At 41.0% G+C, this 16,862-nt stretch overlaps 2 protein-coding genes across 2 annotated transcripts; one reads left to right on the top strand and one right to left on the bottom strand.

Annotated features, from left to right (window-relative positions):
• Positions 1-428: 428 nt before the first annotated feature.
• c1qtnf13 (C1q and TNF related 13) lies at positions 429-1,460 on the bottom strand (the record flags this gene model as incomplete). The annotated part of the gene is made up of 1 exon (XM_083762732.1): positions 429-1,460. The coding sequence occupies one exon, from the start codon at positions 1,458-1,460 to the stop codon at positions 429-431; it is 1,032 nt and encodes a 343-aa protein (XP_083618858.1).
• A 2,681-nt stretch (positions 1,461-4,141) lies between these two features.
• On the top strand, positions 4,142-16,449 carry ube2na (ubiquitin-conjugating enzyme E2Na). Its single transcript, XM_083762590.1, has 4 exons — positions 4,142-4,251; positions 11,229-11,475; positions 14,201-14,341; positions 15,125-16,449. The coding sequence occupies exons 1-4, from the start codon at positions 4,222-4,224 to the stop codon at positions 15,169-15,171; spliced, it is 465 nt and encodes a 154-aa protein (XP_083618716.1). The 5' UTR covers positions 4,142-4,221; the 3' UTR covers positions 15,172-16,449.
• The last annotated feature ends 413 nt before the right edge of the window (positions 16,450-16,862 follow it).

The raw sequence follows: 16,862 nt of genomic DNA on the forward strand, positions 1-16,862 counted from the left end.
AGTTCTGTGTCAAGGATTTTTAAAGCTTAAGCAAAACCAAATTACACTGATTAATCTTCAAATTTGGAATATAAACAATAATTTTCCACTATATGTTTATATTTTCACAAATAACTGCACTATCACTAAACACATAATGTGCATACAGACAACTATGCTTTCTATGAAAACTAGGAATAAATACAGGCACATAGCTCCATCTAGTGGAATCATTTGACAACATTATACATCCACCTGTTAGAGAGTATCTTGTAATAAGTGAGTAAATATGTCAAAATGCACAAATTATAGGAATTGTATTCCTCTTTTTTATCAACAGAATGAATCTATATATAGATACACAACTTAACGAGCAAAATGTGGGACAATTATAATAAAGGTTTAGATATTTTTTTTCGTTAAACATAGCACCATGGAGGGGTCAGTGTTTATAAATGAGTTCTGTCCTGGGAGGTGGTAATCGCGGGTGGTTCAGCTTCAGAATACACCAGGAAGCCAGAAAAAGTGGTGTATCTTCCCTGGTTGCTGTACACAGCGTAGCGCTCATCCTGCTGACTATACAACCACACATTCTCCCCCTGCCGTAGAGACAGGAGCAAGCTCTGGCTCTGCATCTCCCTGCGCTTTGACGTATCCTCATCAAACACCATGGCCTGCACCACCCCGTGCCCTGTCATCAACTTCACAGAAACAGCCCGGCGAGGGTGCTTCCCGACGGTGAAGGCAAAGTAGTAGGCCCCGGGGAAATGGCAGGTAAACAGCCCAGAGGTTTTGTTGAAGTGGCCCCCAATGTTAACATACTCCACATCAAAGGTTAGTGCCTGCTTGTCCTGCTGCTTGCCGCTTTGTCCCAGGACTGTGGATGTTCGTGCCACTGAGAAGGCCGACCTTGGTTTCTCAAGTGTTTGACCACTGGTCCAGCGATCCCCCAGAGGGGGACAGTCGGGATAGAACTGACCAGGTGGAGACAAGTGGTTGTCAACATAGCTGGTTGTGGAAATGTCAGGATAGACGAGGTAACCAGAGAAGGTGATATAAGGGCCGGCATTGCTGTACAGAGCATACTGAGGACTTGTCTGTAAAAGCAGCCACACTGTGTCCATAGCTTTGAGACTGATCATTAAGCTTTGGCTTTGAACTTTCCTCCCTTTCTTGCGGTAATCGTCAAATGCTATAGCCTGCACCTCCTCCCCATTCTTTACGAGTATCACAGACAGCATTTTCTTTGGAAATTTCCCCATGGAATAGGAGAAGTAGTAGGCCCCAGGGATTCGACACCGGAAGTGGCCTGTATCTGGGTTGAAATCCCCTCCTGTATTGACCAGGAGCCGATTGAAGGTGACCGCCTTCTGGCTGCCTCCCTGTACACTGTTGGTCCGTGTAGCAGAGAATGCAGAGCTGAGTCCCGTTGTCACTGGAGGAACACTGAGGGACATAACTGATCCCACGCAGGTGATCATACCAAATAAGCAAGCTATATACCAGTGACTGCTCCCCTGGGTAACGCCACCTGGAAGATATAAAAGAGAAAACAAATCACTCTTATGTGACATAACTGAATGAAAGCAAGAGGTTTACTAGAACTGGACATTTGTGTCATTTCTTTACATTCTTTGCAAAGCAATGCTTTTTTTTAAATACAAAAATACCAGTATCAAAGATTGATGAATTCACAATTTTGACTGTGTCTTCTGCGTATCAGACAAAAGATTAATATTATAATGCCACATGGGTCAGCTAATATATGTGTGGATGAGGAAGTCTGGCTGTCTGAGCCCTGTCAGGACGGATCCTGCCGCTCAAATCAAACACTCAGTGGAAGCAAGAGCCCCTCTAATTCAGCTGGTATTGTCTGTTCACTCTGTGCACTGAGAGAAAAGGGCTAGATTAAGCACTGCACTGGTTCATCTGTTCCTGTGTGTGTGTGTGTGTGTGTGTGTGTGTGTGTGTGTGTGTGTGTGTGTGTGTGTGTGCACTCAAAATTCTGAGGGAGAGAGAGAGAGAGGGAGAGAGAGAGAGAGAGGGGGAGAGAGAGAGAGTGAGTGAGTGAGTGAGTGAGTGAGTGAGTGAGTGAGTGAGTGAGTGAGTGAGTGAGTGAGTGAGTGAGTGAGTGAGTGTGTGTGTGTGTGTGTGTGTGTGTGTGTGTGTGTGTGTGTGTGTGTGTGTGTGTGTGTGTGTGTGTGTGTGTGTGTGTGTGTGTGTGTGTGTGTGTGTGTGTGTGTGTGTGAACAATGGAACATGTTGGAGGGTTGGTGAGGTGACTGGGAGCTAGTTTTGTAAACACAGAATGCTAAAACACACCTAATAAAAAAGTGCATATTAAAGCCTTGTTATTACATATCCCACAATGCTAGTGGTCATTTGGGGAGGATGGGTGGAATTTGTGGTCATTTACAGCTATCATTATTATAACAAAAATAATATGAACTTGAACATGGGTTAGTTTTTGTGCCTCTGTATCTTGCTTTTCCTGTTTTTTCCCCTAATTTTGAGGAAATGACTTGTTTTGTTTTCTTTGTTTTGTTTTTGTCCCTGTATTTTGTGTTGTCTCTGTAGTCGACATGACTGCATCACTGTGGTGTCCACATGAAAAAATTATATATACGTATAAAAAACCTTGACTGAAGATTTTATCATTTGCTGGTGTGGTGGTATAATTTATTTAATGTTTTATGTTTTCCTTTGTTTGCTTGGTCCTTTTTTTACTTTGCTTTTAGCACTTTTTTATTTAACTTACATGCTTTTATATATTGCTCATAAGTGTTTACCTAATCTATAGACAAAGTGTTTACATTAGAATAAAAATGGTTGCTTTTGCTTTTGATGGTTAGTAAACAAGTGGAAACCTCCCAGCTGTACATGATCAATATTTATAGGCTTGGCATTTACACCTAGTAGTTTGTGGAAGTCTATCATGTTGTCTTTGCTATACATATTCCATAAACGTCTAATAACAGCTATTTAGTGCTTAACAACAGAGTTTTGTCTGTGTCAAGAAAGTGGAAGAATGAGGTTGGAAAAGAAGAGACAAAATACATGGCGTTTATATCATCTTTTAACATTAATTCAATAATATTATGTGTAATTTGTTAGGTGTGAAAATATCTCTTCATTGATCTAATACATTGTGACTAACTCAGTATAAAGACAAGTCACACAAAAATGTAATTAAAGAATACTGATTACATTTTAGTTTAACTTTATAGCCTACAGTGTAAGTCAACGTAAATATATCAAATTAGATATATCAGAGAGTGACAGGTTAATACCACACAGGTTTCATAGTAAGCTCTCATCTGCTATTCTGTGACCTTGGGAAATACCAAGATTTATGTCAAAAGTAAATTACATATTATACAGGCAGTTCTGCTTCAAATATTGCCCATAGCATACATATTTCAACTTACCTGTTCGGCTATGGCGATGCACATGATGCATAACTGTAGTCAGCTGGACACCTCTCTTGTCCATTCTTTCATAAAGCTCCTGTAACTGTTCTGTTGATGGCCAGGCCAGCCCTCTACTCTACGGTCTACCCTGGGCCCCAGTTGGAAATGGGTTTTGTCCATACTCCATAGGAATAGACTACATCAGTAGGAGGGGCTATTCACCATGATGGCTTGTGGAGATATTATTTGTGTTGTTTTATCTATAGTCAGTATGACATACTGTTTTGGTCCGGATCAGTTACATTTTGATTTACAAGAACAAAAAACATGGTATTAAATACTTAACAAATAGTCATCATGAATCTATCTAAGGAAACTATGTGTATACACTAGACTAGAGTGCTATATGTCTACATAAAGTCCTATTTAAGGACCATGTCCTGCCACATGCAAAGCAAATGCTGTAACGATGTGCATTAAGTAAATTCCCTCTTGCTGTGATATTAAATACATTTCTTATTCACATGGAATGTAGCCTACCATGCATTTCTATATCACAGAGCCATTCTAGGGCTAAAACTAAAAGTATACAATATCGAATAGAATCAATACATTATATTATAGACCACCATGGAAATTTGATTTCTTTCTAGTTTATAATATAGTAGATATAGTAGCCTAGCTAAGATATTTGTTCATTTTTATATTTGCAAATGTACAATCCAGACCTGCAGGTTTCATGACGCATGCAGACCGGAAGACGCGTGTGCTGTCAATGCCAACGAAAGAGGAGAAGCATTGAGTTACTGCTAAAGCCCGCATTAAAGACAAGATGGCAGGACTGCCCCGCAGGATCATTAAGGTACATTTAGTAACAGTGTCACACTGTTATTTTAAAAATGGATGTTCTGTGATTAACCACATACAGTCCACATGGCGAAGTGGAAAGCACGCAGTCTTGAGTTTTTCTAGTAGCCAACGGTAGCATTGCGCTGGCTAAAGTTACTTCCGTTTCGTCCTGTTAGCTAAACCCAAAAGGGCTGCTGGGTTAAAAATACATCAGCGCTTTAGAAAAATGGCTGACTTGTTGATGATCTGTTAAAAAAAACATACTCTAAACACGAGACTACTAACTTCTTGCTGCTAGTGATCAGATTTGGGGGGATATTGACAGGCTAGCTGGCTATGCTAACCATGCTAGCTTGACAGCCAGTTCAGTTGTGAGTGCGTGATGAAAAACCAGAAACACAACAGCTAACAGGTTAACATTAGCCATCAGCTAACGCTAGCAGCAGGTACTCCCTTTTTATCTCACTTAGTATGTTTTCCCAATACCTATTGCGTCGGTCAGTCTTAATATTATATGTTGCCATGTTTTAACTAGGCTTCAGTTTAGTAACGCGTAAGTGATAAACGTTAGGTGTCAGTGCAGACTTTGCCGCAAGGCCTTGGCTCAATGGCTTTGTGGGCCAGCCGTTGCAAGCAACGTTAGCCAGTTAGCTCAGCTGGCTAGTGGCTATGCCTGGCTGCAGTGGCTGGCAGTGGCACTGGCTGATAGTAGTTAGCTTAGTACGCTAATAGCAAAGCTGAGGGGCGAAGTTGCTTAATTCATTCATTGGTATGAAATTGTATCATTCCCAAGCATTGAATCGTGTGACCTTCCCTTTCCACAGAAATATCACTCTAATGTCAATACAACCACACTATACCTTATATTATATTCATAAGCATTAAATGCATTATTACCTTGAAACCTTATTATTGATCTTGTGACTTGTCTAATCTAGACAGAATAATCAATACATAAATATGGTGTGACTTGCATGACAACAATATAAGCAAAGCGGTATGTTTGAACATAAAATTTAGGATAGGCTCATATGATATATGCATCTGATTATTTGACAATGTTCAGGCAATTGTCTTCAGACATCTTCCAGTCCTGAAGATATTGAATTAGTGAAGGGCATTGATTATTAAGTTAATCACTAGGAAAGTACTAACTGTTTTTTTTTTATAGTGTTAAGAATGAGTTATGAGTTTTCGTTATGCTGTCCCTCCTTTGGCAAATGGTAAAAAGCCCTTGTTCTTTTTTCCATGATAACTAACCCTAAAAATATATATTCCGTATTGCATGTATCCATATATACACAGCCATAGCCCCTCTCGGGACCCTACGTAAAGCTTTTCTGAAATTTTTATGAGTTTTACGTAGGGTCCCTGCTCACTACTGTATTTTCGTATGGAAATCCCTGGACACGGATGTAGAAATTCTCTCTAAAATATGATCTGCGCCAAGTGACGGCATTATTTTACTTGAGTTATTCTGAATTCGGGAACTTTAAGTAGCTATACATCCCGCTGCGAATATCTCCTGTGGCGCGGAAGCCGCTAAGTATTTTTAATCTTTGTTTGACCGATTTGGTCGCTTTATTTCTTCTTGTTTGTTTACCGTTTATTGTACCGCCTCCCGGTGTGCGGTTGGCTTGTGCGGCTACGTCCCTGCCTCTGATCTGCTCTGTCATAGCTATAGCGCCACTAGCTAGCCAGATAGGCGGTACAATGAGGTGTCAATAAACAAGGAAGGAAGAGATTAATCCAAGCTTCCAAATCGGGCAAACATAGATTAAAAATACTTAACGGCTTTCGCGCCACAGGAGATATTCGCAGCGGCATGTATGGATACTTATACTTCACATATTCAGAAAGCCTCACACTGAATAATATCGTCATAGAGCGCGGGGAGCCGCGAAACATGTTGTTTATGTTTTTAAATGGGTGCGTCCCATGTGGCATGGTAGTAGTGCAACAGGACCCCATGGACTGGGTCGAACAAAATGTCAGAAACTTCAGTACCATTGGGTTCTGCTTGGAGGGCTAACACAGCCATAAAGTACTGGATGCATTTTTGTGGAGGGATCAGTCTCAGCAGTATTCTAATGGGAATTAAGCCATGATGCACTCTCCTAAAAATGAATTGCTGCAACCTGGGTCCACTCTTGTCATCTAGTATCATATCCATTTGTAAGCTCTGCCAGAAAACGGGCATTTAGACAAATGGCAGTATAATATTCTAATGGGAATTTAGCGATGATACACTCTGCTAAAAATGAATTGCTGCAACCTAGGGTCCGCTCTTGTAATCTAGTATCATATCCATTTGTAAGCTCTGGCAGAAAACAGGAATTTAGACAAATACCAACACTTTTCCAAAGATTCACACGGATGTGTTCGACAGGATGACATTCACAGTAGCACTAAACACATGTAGACTTCCTTTTAATGAATGTATTCGGACGGAACACACAAATTGACAGATGTGATTACAAATGACCCCGCAGGCCCACACCAACATATCTGTCAATGTGTGTGCCCCCATGCCTATGTGGTCATTGAAAGAAGTTTACACATTCAGTGCTGCTGTGCATGATGTTCTGTTGTCTACACAGAATGTTGTCCTTGTGAATCTTGTGGAAAAGTGGAGATAATTGACTAAAGATATAGATATTAAGATACTACATGACAAGAGCTTGATCCCCAAGTCGCAGCAATTCGTTATTGGGTGTGTACATGTACACAATGGAGTGCTACAAATGAGGATGCGATGTGCGGACTGGTGCCGATATGGATCCCTCCATGAAAAAATGTAGTGTTCTATGGTTGACTGTTTATATGGAATACATACAATGTATGGATGTGTTTTAATTTAATGTCATAGAAAGGGCCAGGGCCACATAATTTATCAATTTTCGAAAGGACTTATGGACCTCTGCTAAATGAGTCATCAATGTATCCTAGATGCATAGTTAAAAGATAAGGGTTGTTCACTGTTCAGGTGTAGAAAGTGAAGGATGTCATAGTAGACCATACACGCTGAACAATAAATGTGAGTTTGGTGATAAAATGGTGGGAGGCCTGGGAACAGCTCTCGTGGCCCTAGCCCCTGAGCCCTTTTTGAGCGTGTGACTGGGACTGGGAGCCCCTCTTGTCTGTGTTTTCACTGCATGGTTTTGTCTGTGGGTTATCTGAAACATTTCAGGAATCTCGCCCCTAGTTTCATTCACGGAAATTGAAAAAAAAAAAAAAAAAAGCAGGAGAGGTGGCCCTGGGCCAACTGAGTTGACATGGGTGTCTTATCAGTGAATGTCTCTCATTGTAGTGGGTACAATAATGGCTGCAACAGCCTGCTACTTGATGATAATATTTTGTTACTAGTAGCTGTATCTCTTTTTCTATATCCGTCCATGTTTCATAACTGCTGTATGCCATAACAACTGAATCTTCCTGGATGACTAAAGCTCCATTCCTACTATGTACATAAGAAATTATGTAAAATGTTTTAATAATGACCTACTGTCTGTGTCTCAACTCCCAAAGTTACAGGCATTAGGCAAAGAGTCCAAAGACAGGCCACCACTGTTCAGAAAATAGTTCTTCTGAATGAAGGCATGCATGCCTGCAGCCTGACTGTAGTTAACTTGATGAACGTGCCTTTCAGGTGTCTCCCCCGTCTGCCTCATGCATACCACAGGCCATATCAGGTAGTCTACTCCCCTGTCACACTGAAGGTGTGTATTTCTGCAGGTCACCTGGCTATAACCCTGAGCTGGCGGTAGTCCTGCTGCAGTAGTTGATGGAAATGCAAGTAATCGAGTCTCCTGTGGCGTAGTGGCTGGCTCAGTGTCACCTCTAGAAGCCAGTACTGCAGCAAGAGCATGCTAGGACACTAGCAACAACAATAATAAAAAAACAAGCAGACTACAATTACAGCTCTTGGCAACCATTCTATTTATTTCAGCTTAATTATGACTCAAAACCTTTCACAGCCCAAACGTTTTTCCTTTCAATGACATAATTTGATTTTAAGAATGAAATTAATTCTGGAGCAACATATCAAAAGTTAACATATTATTGACATGTCAAAATCATATAATTTTTTTTTTGCAAATTGCAACTGACACACGCGCGTGCACACACACACAATTGGCTTAAACAGGGGTATGCCATTGATTTAAAACGCAAAGTAATAAAATACAAATTGGTGGTAATTGGCCGTGCTCACCAAGTTATCTGAAGTCTGAACCTTTTATGATTGGAACAAAGAAGTGTTCATATTTTGGTTGTAAGTACCGTAGCACATTTTTTAACATTTAACATCTATTCTACACATCTAAATTGTTTATTAAAATGTAATGTGATTAATTTGTTAATCACATTAATTGATTATTGTTACCTAATTCCGGCACAACAGTGTTTCTTTATAATTGTTTGAGATTGCAGCATGTATTTAAATATACACGGAATCATGTCTTTAAAATAAATCACAGCATCAAAGTCGATTTGTCACACACGTTACCGCAGTGAAAGTTGTTCTCCGCATTCGACCCATCTCTTGGAGCGGTGAGACACAGCCAAGGAGCGGTGAGCTGCAGCGGAATGAGCATAGAAGTGCAGTGCCACATGTATAAGAATGACATTTTCTAGTTCTACTAGTGTCACAGCCAGGCATCAAATAGATTTGTCATACTTTCCTGACCAGTGTATGGTATTAAAAGACAAACAAAAAATGTAAAAGCTGAGCTGCTGGTGTTATAAGTCACTGTTGCAATGTATGGCATTGTCTACCCTATAAGGCAGTATCTCTAATATGCACTTCAGCACTTATGCAGTTGGCCGGCTACTTTGACTAAGACTGTCTTTCTGGGTTTTAATACTTAGGCCCATAGGATAATCAATGGGTGGGAAATAATTGCCCTCCTATAGATTAAGCTTACTGTACCTTACTGGAGGACCTGATGATAACAATGTGGATGCCTGCACAGATTTATTTATTTGTTAGGGAAAGAGCACATAATAAACATCCATACGAAACATACCGTGAAGCAAGCTTGTACATCTATTTTTGAAAAACCTTGAAATTGTTTTTTTTTAAATGGAATAATTTAGAATTATTAAAAAAATCTTCTCTTCTGGGTTCCTGGCACAAAACATCTTCAAATTGCGGGCCCATGGCTTGGCCAAACATCATTATAATTCACTCAATGTCTGAGTGAATGTCTGTCTGAAACACTGTTGTAGCTCCTTACTGTCTGCACTCTGCACCAATCGCTCCGACTTTTCACACAGGCATTGACCATAATATTACGGAGGTCCTTACCCTTTTTTCAATTTTACAAATTATTGATTAATAATAAATTTATTAGTGAATTAAAAATTCCCATCGACTTACATGGGAAAATGTGAAAACTCACATCAAGTCTTTTCCTCTCAGAAACCGTTGGAGGTGAGGTTCATAATAATTAATGTAATAAATTATCAGTTGGCCTCATGGTGGCGCTATAACAGCCCACTTTACATTTTGCCTTATAACTCTTGCACCATAGGTCGTAAAATCTAAATGTCACTTTCCCTGGATTCCTTGGGTCATGCGGCATGCCGCATATCCCCATATAGACCACACACATTTGCGTCAGGATAGATTCTCTGCCATTTTAACTTTTCTTCAAAACACTTTGTGCAAATCTCACAAAAACCGGTACACATGATTTCTGGACATATCCGATTAACAGTTTGACTGCGGAAAACGATTTATCAGACTTTTAATCAACCCCCCTTCACTGCCGAGATTGTTGTATTACCTTTAGAGCATACGCTGAATTATTTGGGCTTTTAATCCGCGAAAATCGAGCGAAAAAAGCTTCCGCCGTTTGTTATGAACGGCTGGACCACCCGCCATCTTGGTACACCCGGAAGACGCAGCACAGGACCCTCCTCCATGAGGCGTTGAACCCCATTCGTTTACATTGGCCTCAATTTCCCAGAAGCCCTAGCAGCCCACAGCATGTGACGATTTCCGTTTCCTCATCAAAACAGATGCATCTACACTCTTTCTCTGCGGCGAAGACGGATTTTCTTTTTAATTATTACATTGCGGCGGATTAAACACATAAAACAAAAGTCGCGTATCTCCGATATGGCAGCGACATTAACCTGGAGTAATCCATTCAAAGCACGGAAACTGTTAAAACACCACAGGCAGAATTTTCATAGTCTGTATCGTTCGGCTGTAATCGGCTTTCAAAGTTAGTGGGAGGGGCCTGTTTCACACAAAATGACACAAATCGCAAACGGAATGTCCAATCCACCCCAAATTGCATTCACATGTCAAGAGTGGTTTTGGGTGCGTTCGGAAATGCGCCCTGAACTGGTGTGCTCTCTTGTCGTTCGTTTATTCAGTGCACTCGGTGCGTTGTCGTTCGAAAATCCAGTGCGCTGCGCACCGGGTGTGCCGAGTGCCCGCACTGAGCGACCCTACCCTGAAGCTGGGGTTGTCCGGTGTGATTCATGTGAATGCGTCACAGCTGTGGTCGTTCGTAAATAAGGCACACTAAACGCACTCTGTGACGTCACCACCCACCACACTCAACAAACTGACCACATTCCCGGTGCGCATTTCCGAACGCACCCTTAATCAACTGAGAGCCAGATAATTTGAATTTTTTTTATTGCAAAAACATGCTTTTTGGGGGATAAATCCGCTTGCGATAGCGTACCCTACGTGCGCTATAGCAAGACAGGACAATTTCCTCCCAATCAGTAATGTGATCTTTTATATCGCATTACCCACACTGTACATAATTTGGTGTTCATTCAGAACGGGTAAGGTCTAGTACATATAATTTTAAGGGCGCTTGCTAACACAAAAAGGTTTGAGAACTACTGAAGGCATAATTAAGTGCAGTAACTGCAGTTAAGTGCAGTAACTGCAGTTCCTTCCTGTATGAACAATATTAGGATCTTAAACCCTTTTTCTGCATCTGCTTCTTTCATGTTTACCAGGAGACTCAGCGTTTGCTTGCAGAGCCTGTCCCAGGTATCAAAGCAGAGCCTGATGAAGGGAATGCCCGCTACTTCCATGTGGTCATAGCTGGACCTCAGGATTCGCCTTTCGAGGGGGGCACATTTAAACTTGAACTCTTTCTCCCAGAAGAATACCCCATGGCTGCTCCTAAAGTACGCTTCATGACCAAAATATATCATCCCAACGTAGACAAGCTGGGAAGAATATGTCTAGACATTTTGAAAGGTAAGCACTACCTATGTATTCCTCTAATATAAAGAAAACTGTATGCTTTTCTTTGTCTTACTCTTAACGCACTAGTCTGTGAAATATAAGCTATATCGGGTCGTTGTTTTGAAAGCCTGGTTCATACGCTTATTGCGGACAAGTTCGTTAAGATGGTGATCATTATGTGGATTGCCATTTTGTTGTTTACTCTAACAGGGTTGGGTTCCTCCCTGCATGGGGGAAAAAAGGTCTAGATTAGTGGTACTGGTACTGTAAGTAACAACCTGTTGATCACGATCGACATGTCAAAGGGACACAGACTATCTGGGTGGGGCATTCATTTCCAACTTGTATCGTTCCAAGTAGGCCAGTGCCCAACAGGCACCGCTGTAGAGGCTCCAACGGGCACCGCTCTAGTATATCTATAAATGCACCAAGTTTCTGTATGTGTGTAGTGTATGTACGTACGTCTGTAATCCACGTAACTCGAGAACCGTTTTCCCCACAGACTTAAAATTTGACACACGCGTGTGGATACACTGTTCTCCATGTATCTATTTGGGACTTAAATTAATCTCAGGTGGGACGGTTTAGGGACTAGAGTTTTTGCACTGAAAATGTGCATATCGTGCGCACATACGGGCAGCGCTGCATAAATGTTGCAGCGGCACCGGCAACACTTCAGCCACAAACTATTACTGCAGAGAGAAACCTGCAAAACAGGTGCAGCAGTCTGTACCCTCATGTAGCAGTCAGAAAAATGCTGTTACTTGAAGACGGGAAATAGATAATAATAAAAATAAAACAAGGGGGAAGAACAGGCAGAGACAGACCTTCACGCAGGCTCAGTGCTCCCTGCAGCACAAGGAGATGTCCCTTTACCACATAAAAAAACGTTCATATGACAAGTCCGTCTAGAGTTTGAATGAACAGGTATCAGTCAAAAGGGAGACATCAAAGGACCCACTTCTACACTCTTGCTTTTAATTGATCTTTAAACTTTTTTTGTTATTCATGTCCTCACTGTATTGCATTACTGCTATTATTTTTAATGTTTTATGCCTTGCTTTTCTTTTCTTTCTTTCTCCATTGCTCTGTAAAGCACTTTGAGCTGCATGTCATGAAAGGTGCTATACAAATAAAGTTTTATTATTATTATTTAACAGACAAAAATTAATATAATGTATGTAAGGAAACTCGCAAATAAATACTGTACATGAAACGGTGGCTCTCAACAGCCTGTGGATGTTGTGGTGGATGTCTGACTTTCTGATTAAACCAGACACCCAAAGAAGGACTTGGTAGAGAGATGCAGAACGCTTTGACCACGTTCAAGACAGTTATATCTCGTGTTGTGTTTTATAGCGAACTAAAGACGTTGTATCCCCACTCAAAATGTGCACTTGCCCGGTCGGGCAACCTGGTAGAAAACTTCACCTGCCCGACCATTTTATTTACCTTCCCCGGGCACATGGGCAGGGTTTAGTGTCAACCCCTGCTTATGAGTCCATTTGGTTCCATTTGTACACTCTTGAGTTATACACCTGTACGGGGCTATTTGGAAACCCTCTCAACGACACTTTGAAACCCCCTGGTGTTTCCAGTGAGCCTATATGCACAATAGCAGCACCCTGACTGACCAGAATGGAACAGAGCCTTCATTAGTATCAGCGGTAACACCTCTAATGGAAGTAGGGAAGGGGCCAAAATTCCGAAATGGCATGTGTGCATAGAGCCCATTCAGTGTTGGTGGTGTGCTGCCCTAGTTTGAATTGATCATGGCGAAATCCCTGTGTAAGTTTCTCTGAACACTAACACTATGAAAAGACGATGATTGTGGACACTACAAGAAGCACAACGCCATAGAATTATAAAGCACTGTGCTGTTACCATCAATGGTCACCATGGCACTGCTGACGGGTGCGGACTCAAATGTCGATGTTTGTTTACAGACAGTGTGTTTTGTGTGTGCCTTGTATTTATCCAAATACTTGCGTCCATGGCATTTGCTGAACGCTCTGAATCTTCCATTATCTAGTTTCATGACTTAATTATCAGTTAAGCTCCTCACATATTTACCGTAATTGTTCATAAGGAAATTGGATCCAGTATTCCGCTGCGTAGTTTTCAATGTAAAAGATTACTAAGAAATTGGTTGAAACCAAACCTTAATTTCAAGAACTCACAAGAACTAGTTAAAAGTTACATTATTGTTAAGAGCTGTATTTGAGAACCTTGTGATGACTTATCATCAAATATTGTTGTAAAAATGAAGAACATTGCACCATCCAGTCCACATAAAGAATTAAAATGGTATACCAATCCCTGAGGCCAATAAGGTTGAGAACTGCTGCTTTAAAAGAGCTTTATTGCTAACTGTTAACTGGTAAAAGACTATATTTTCCCAGCCCTGGCTTTATTGCCACATTACACCTGCTCTGTGTCTTTGGTCTGACAGGTCAGGCATGTTACTGTAGAAGGGAACATGTGTATTGTTTTCTCTTAATGTTTATACTGTGAATGAAATGAGGGATTTACCTATTTAATCTCGCTTGAAAGCTCACAGGCCTCTCAGATTACACTTTTGACCTCTCACTGGAGCAACGTTCCACTGGTGTTATGCCTCCCTGACGCCTGAAAATAAGATACAGCATTCTTATATACCTTATTTCACTCACTCTTTTTCTAACTACCTCTGTTTTCTTGTTCATCTTCTGTATCCAAACTGTTTATCTTTTTTCAGATAAGTGGTCTCCAGCCTTGCAGATCCGTACAGTGCTGCTATCAATCCAGGCGTTACTAAGCGCACCCAACCCTGATGATCCCCTAGCAAATGATGTTGCAGAGCAGTGGAAGTCCAATGAAGCTCAAGCCATAGAGACAGGTGAGAGCTGTGATCTGGCCAGATCAGTTTTTGAAAGGTCACCCTACAGTCAAACATTAATCATTCTTACCTTGTAGCTTTGCTTGTCAGTTTGTACTCTGTGCTCACTATTTATTGCCCTTTTGGAAATGCCTGAGTCTGACACCAGTGGTGTAGTCCACCATTATACGCTATATACCGTACGTAGTATGGCATGCCGAAGTTTGGGGAAAAGTGTATATGGTCTGCTAGTCATTTCATCCATTGACCGCGCAAGCTCATAGCCTATACGTGTGCATGTCGTGAAGGGAATAATTATGGTATATCGTCTGAAAAAACTAGGCTACAGCACTGCGTGCTGCATAGCCCATGTATGGAGCATTGAGATCGTCAATTATTGGCCATGCAAATCACATTGTTAGAAATGGCTTCTGTTTTCACCCACCGAATAACCGAAAGTGAACAAGCTGATCGCGACATGTTCGAACGACGCGTTACACTCGCGTTGTCTCACTACATTTTTTGCTTTGAGCATTCATACTGTCTAACTGCCTGGCCAAAACATTTAAACAAGGAGGTGAAGGTCTCATAGTAGAGCTTACCTTGTCTTCCCAACCAATCATGTCATGTTTGTGTAATTTTTATGTAGCGTCTGAGACGTTAAATTCTTTCAGAGGTACACATGGTGGATGTCACTTTAGTCATGCGACACATCGTTCAACCCTTGTCACTTCAAGCATGTGAATTTTTACAAATAAAGTTAAATGTTTTTCGCCATCGTGTTAACCATTTTGTGTTTTACAGCGAGGACATGGACCAGGCTCTATGCTGGAAACAACATCGAAGTGTAGATTGGCGCAACAAGTGGGGGAAACGAGAGGAAGTCAAGTGTGAAAACAGCTTCTCATGTTCTGCCAAGACCTCTTCCTACTTCATTTGCATTTAAAGGACACCTCTTTAAAATATATATTATAAAACAAACATTAAGGAATATATTGTAAAGGAAAAAAAGACAACTGCTGACAATTGGTGATTTAAATGCACACTAGAAAAAAAGACTTGTCTTTGTTTAAATGATAATTCACTACTGTTTAAATGCATGGGCAGAGGTTTTAGATCTACTCACCTGGCTTTCTTTGTCCATTGATTTTGGGAGGCTATTGCTAACCTGGTTCAATGAGGGCATTTAAAAACAAAAAAACAAAAAAATACTTGGGTGTCGTATATTTCCCACATCTTCTTTTGTGAGGTTGGGTGGGGTGGGCGGGGTTACAAGTGGGTTGGACAGGGAAGAGTGGCTCATTGTCAGTATGGTATACTTTTTACTTTTCTTTTAACTTTGTTTTCTTGTGTTGCTGTTTGTTTATTAAAAGCAGCTAACTTAATAGTCCGGTGTAGACATACTGTATCCCTGGACACAGACTATGGAATCACAGACGAGCACATCAACAATCATTGCCCTGCTTTTAATTTAAAAAAAGAAATAAGAATCACATCTGAACATGAAACACACAATAATATGAAACTGAGCCTGCCATTATCACATAACTTTTAAAACTGTTGTCAGTGTAGACCCTAATGTAGGCTTGTGACTGGCGTGGGGTTTAGGGGTGGTGGAATGAACAGGAACTCTCTTCTGCTTTAGGGCATATATGTTTTGTTATTATATCTGGTCTTTGATTGTATTTGGATCTTTCCTGCTTTTTGCCCTACTAATTACTCCGCTTCTTCCCGTTTGTCATCACATTGTAATGCTACAACACAACGGTTTATTCCTAGCCATGGCATTTATTTCAGGAAATAAGGGTTGCATTTGAGTTGTCAGTCATTTGACAAAATAAGTGGAGGTTTGGTTTGGGGGAGCCTGGGGTTAAGGTAAATGTTTTGTGTTGGAAGAGAGGGGGGGGGGGGGGGGGGATTCAAACTCCAAGAACTCTATGAAGGCTTTGTCTCAACTGTCACAACTGGTCTTTGGTTGGAAAGTCTGTATTCAATTCACTGTTTGTAAATTCATTCTTTCTATTAATCTGGGGAGGAAATGTTTTCCTGTTCTCGGAATGCTATGGAAACAATCCACCTGCATACTTTTGTTTTCTGTAAATAAAATCTGTTGATTAATAAGAAAGTAATGGCATGTGAATTTGTTTTTGTATCCTACACCCCAGCTTACTATGTGCATATTTTAGCCCATTGGCAGAGCTAGTGTGCTTTTTAAAATATTGAACTTGAATTTTATAATTGAAGTCTCTGATCTGCTTGAAACATTGCCCATTGGCCTTCCTCAGCATTGTCACAATGCCGAGGAAGGCCCACCTGGTTTTATTAGCTCTCGTCAGGTAATGGGGATGTGAAAGGGACGTTTTATTGTGTGCTGGCACCTTCTTTTGAGATACTGCAGTTGATGTAGAAGCAACAATATGGATGCAATCCATCCAGGGGAAGAAGGGATCATGCCCTGTTGCAGAGAGGAGTGGAGCAGAGCAGTGGGAGTCAGCTTTAGCCAGCGGCAGCAGATCCACTGTGACATACATGTGCCATGGCA

The sequence above is a fragment of the Protomyctophum parallelum genome, assembly GCF_964188405.1.
Source record: "Protomyctophum parallelum genome assembly, chromosome: 4".
Lineage (NCBI taxonomy): Eukaryota > Metazoa > Chordata > Actinopteri > Myctophiformes > Myctophidae > Protomyctophum > Protomyctophum parallelum.